This window comes from Diplotaxodon limnothrissa, linkage group LG8 (genome assembly GCF_057381915.1).
Source record: "Diplotaxodon limnothrissa isolate DT_005_m linkage group LG8, D_limnothrissa_male_GT1.1, whole genome shotgun sequence".
NCBI lineage: Eukaryota > Metazoa > Chordata > Actinopteri > Cichliformes > Cichlidae > Diplotaxodon > Diplotaxodon limnothrissa.
In genome coordinates, this window is record NC_140603.1 from 17,478,593 (window position 1) to 17,481,510 (window position 2,918).

The window sequence follows — 2,918 nt, forward strand, 5'->3', positions numbered from 1 at the left end:
TTAGTACAAGTTCTCCTCTAACAGAATTGCAATGGGATGTTGTTCTTCTTGAGGCACGGCAACATAAGCAGTCATTGTAGTTGTTATCATCTTTGAAATCATTACTCTTAGGCATGGCAACACACACAACACTAATATGAGCAGTGCTATCATGATGAGACCTAGAAGGAAAAATGGCTTTGCTACAGCAGCCAGCCATGAACCGCTGAACAGCCAGTCAAGCCAGCTTTGTGCTGTAGCTGCTCCAGGTGTGTGGTCAGTGACATATTTTTGCAGAGCGGTCAAATTCTGCAAAGCTTCATAAATGTCTCCTCCAGTTTCGTATCCATCAGGGATAAAAGTGCAACATGTTTCCCCGATCAGCTTGCAAACTCCTCCTTGTGATGCTGTTAGCAGGTCTAGTGTCAGTCTGTTCTGCAGCACCATCGTTCTGATGGCCTGCTGTTCTCCTGCTAAGGCAGTTCCCAGGGTCTTAGTCAAGTTGATGTGTCGTAGCAGAGCATATCGGTTGATTTCCACATGATCCCGCACCTCGGCAACTCCAATGCCGGGGATCAAGCTCTGTAAGAATTTCACTCCACCTCCCCAGATGCGAAACTCTCCCGGCACTCCAGTGTCCACAGTAATGCCGAAAGAATTGGGTGAGGTGAAGTCCACTTCACGTCTCTGTCGGCGGCTTGGGTGATGTGCAACACGTTGCATGAAGAAAACGTGATCTGATAATTCCACCAGGGCGCACAGACCTCCCCAACCTTCAGGGAGTGACAGATAAGCCTTGTTGCCACATAGGAAGTACCAGTCAGCCAAAACTCTGGTTCCTCTGCTGCTGGGTGCCGTCCGTGCACATCCTGTCTGGTACTGAGTCTTTGTTTGTAGTGGCATTCGGTAGCTGTAGTCGGAGCGACAGTTTAGGCCCATCAGCGTCGTGTTACTGGCACAGGTGGCGTTGATTGAACAGGCCATACACTTCCTCTCGTTCCTTGGTGGGCAGAAAGTGTATATGTGCTTACATAGGTGAGTAGGCAGCTCCCCCACTGCCCGCGAGCCATTGTTCATCACACATACTGGCAGTTGTGATGCGTTCAGTTTGTTCAGTAGAATTACATCAGGCAGCGGGTCTGAGACTTGGGGCCAGGTCAGTAGGTATGTCTGTCCGGAACAGTTCACATTTGTGAGTGATGATGACCTCCAGGTTGCTTTCGCTGGGATGCTGTAGTTGGCTTTGGACCAAAGAGTACCGTAGCCTGGATGTGTTGCCAGGCCCAACAGGCACCAACTGCGATCTTCAGGTATGCTGTACGGCCACAGGCCAGACGTCTGTGAGGATAGGGGCATATGGGTACATGCATAGCAGTCAGTTTTGTTATTCAAGTGAGCTGTAGTGTTCATAAACTGCCACCAGAAGTTAGTGGCGTAGCCATGGGGAAACTTGGTGTACTTTCCTTTGTCATACAGTGTCTGCCTTTTCTCCATATAGCGTGACTTGTTGTCCCTCACGGAAGCAAAGGTGAGGAGCCCGGCCATGGTCAGGGCCGCTGCAGTTGATAAGAGCCACCACCTCATGACGACGGAACACACCCTCCTGTCGCGAGTAGACCCCCCGGCCAGGAAAGCTGACCCCTCCACCGGGCGAGATCACAACAAGTGGGCAAGCCTGCCGTCAGCTGTGTTTAGATGGCTTCACTTACTGGCTCTGATGGATGCAAGATGGTCGTTCCGCTATTTTGCAAGCTCCAGTTTTTCCTTTGGAGCACTTTGATCAGAACCCAGTCACCGGGCTGTGATCTGCAAGACACTTGATAGACATCATTACATTCTTCGTCATTTACAATCATCTCTTTATTTTCCTACAACTTAGACATACATTTTGCTACTGAAATTGTATCTGCCTTTTTCACTGGGTAGATTTCTGGCCACTTTGAGAATACATCTATAACCACTAGGGTGTATTTTTACCCTTGGCATTCATTTAGCTCAATAAAGTCCATATGGATTGTGTGGTCTCAGGTTTCCCTGAGCATTATATTTTTGACACGTCATGCACGTTCTGACAAATTGTTTTGCTGAGGTTTCAAAATTTACAGTGTAGAATTTACAGTGTAGAAATGAGAGTTGACAATACTGGTCAGTCCCCCCGTTGACAAATGCGTACAGCCATGAGTCACTAATGCCGCCATTTTGTGGAGGAATTTTTGGCAACACTGGCTTGCCATAACACATCATTAAGTCGTTTGTCAGAACTGCACCGTGTTTTAGCCATTTTGCCTGCTCTGCTGTGCTTGCTGCTTTTGTTCATTTTTCAACACATCCAGTGGAATCTGATGTGTGTTCACTGCCATCAATGTCATGTTTGTCTTTTGTGCCGCCTGTTTTGCTGCTCTGTCAGCAAAGTTATTGCCTGTAGCAATGAAAGAGGCGTTGTAAGAGGTTGGCATGCTGAACTGGTTTTCCGGTTGGTCTAATCATTCCTCTGGTTTTCCAGATTTTTTGCAAAATGATGCACAGCAGAGAAAACATACTGGCTGTCTATATAAATGTTTGTTTATTAGTTTGTCTTTGTGTATTTAGTTTTCGCGTATCACAGCTGACAGCTCAGCGCTCTGTGCAGAACATGAAGAAGAAAGTGGTTTTGCTTCTATTATTTTACTATCTGTGGTTACTGCGTAACCTACACAATTTCGGCCTGTGCTGTAAGGTCAAATGCTGTTCTCCTAGCTTCCACACTTGCTGATCATAAGGTGGATCTGGGCCTGGAGTTTGTTTAAATCTCAGAATGTTGTGATACTCGGTCGGTTTCTGGAAAGTGGATGTGGCGGGTGTCATTCAGCATGCACTCAGGTGTAATACCAGAAAAGAATGGCATGACTGCTATCTTAAGTTTTGTCAGAGTGTCTCTACCTAGCAAATTTACTGGACAC

The 2,918-nt window shown here is 47.0% G+C and overlaps 1 protein-coding gene across 1 annotated transcript; it reads right to left on the reverse strand.

The window, feature by feature from the left end:
• Positions 1–2,161, reverse strand: LOC146626689 (uncharacterized). Its single transcript, XM_085360737.1, has one exon. The coding sequence runs from the start codon at positions 1,561–1,563 to the stop codon at positions 1–3; it is 1,563 nt and encodes a 520-aa protein (XP_085216863.1). The 5' UTR covers positions 1,564–2,161.
• Between the last annotated feature and the right edge of the window lie 757 nt (positions 2,162–2,918).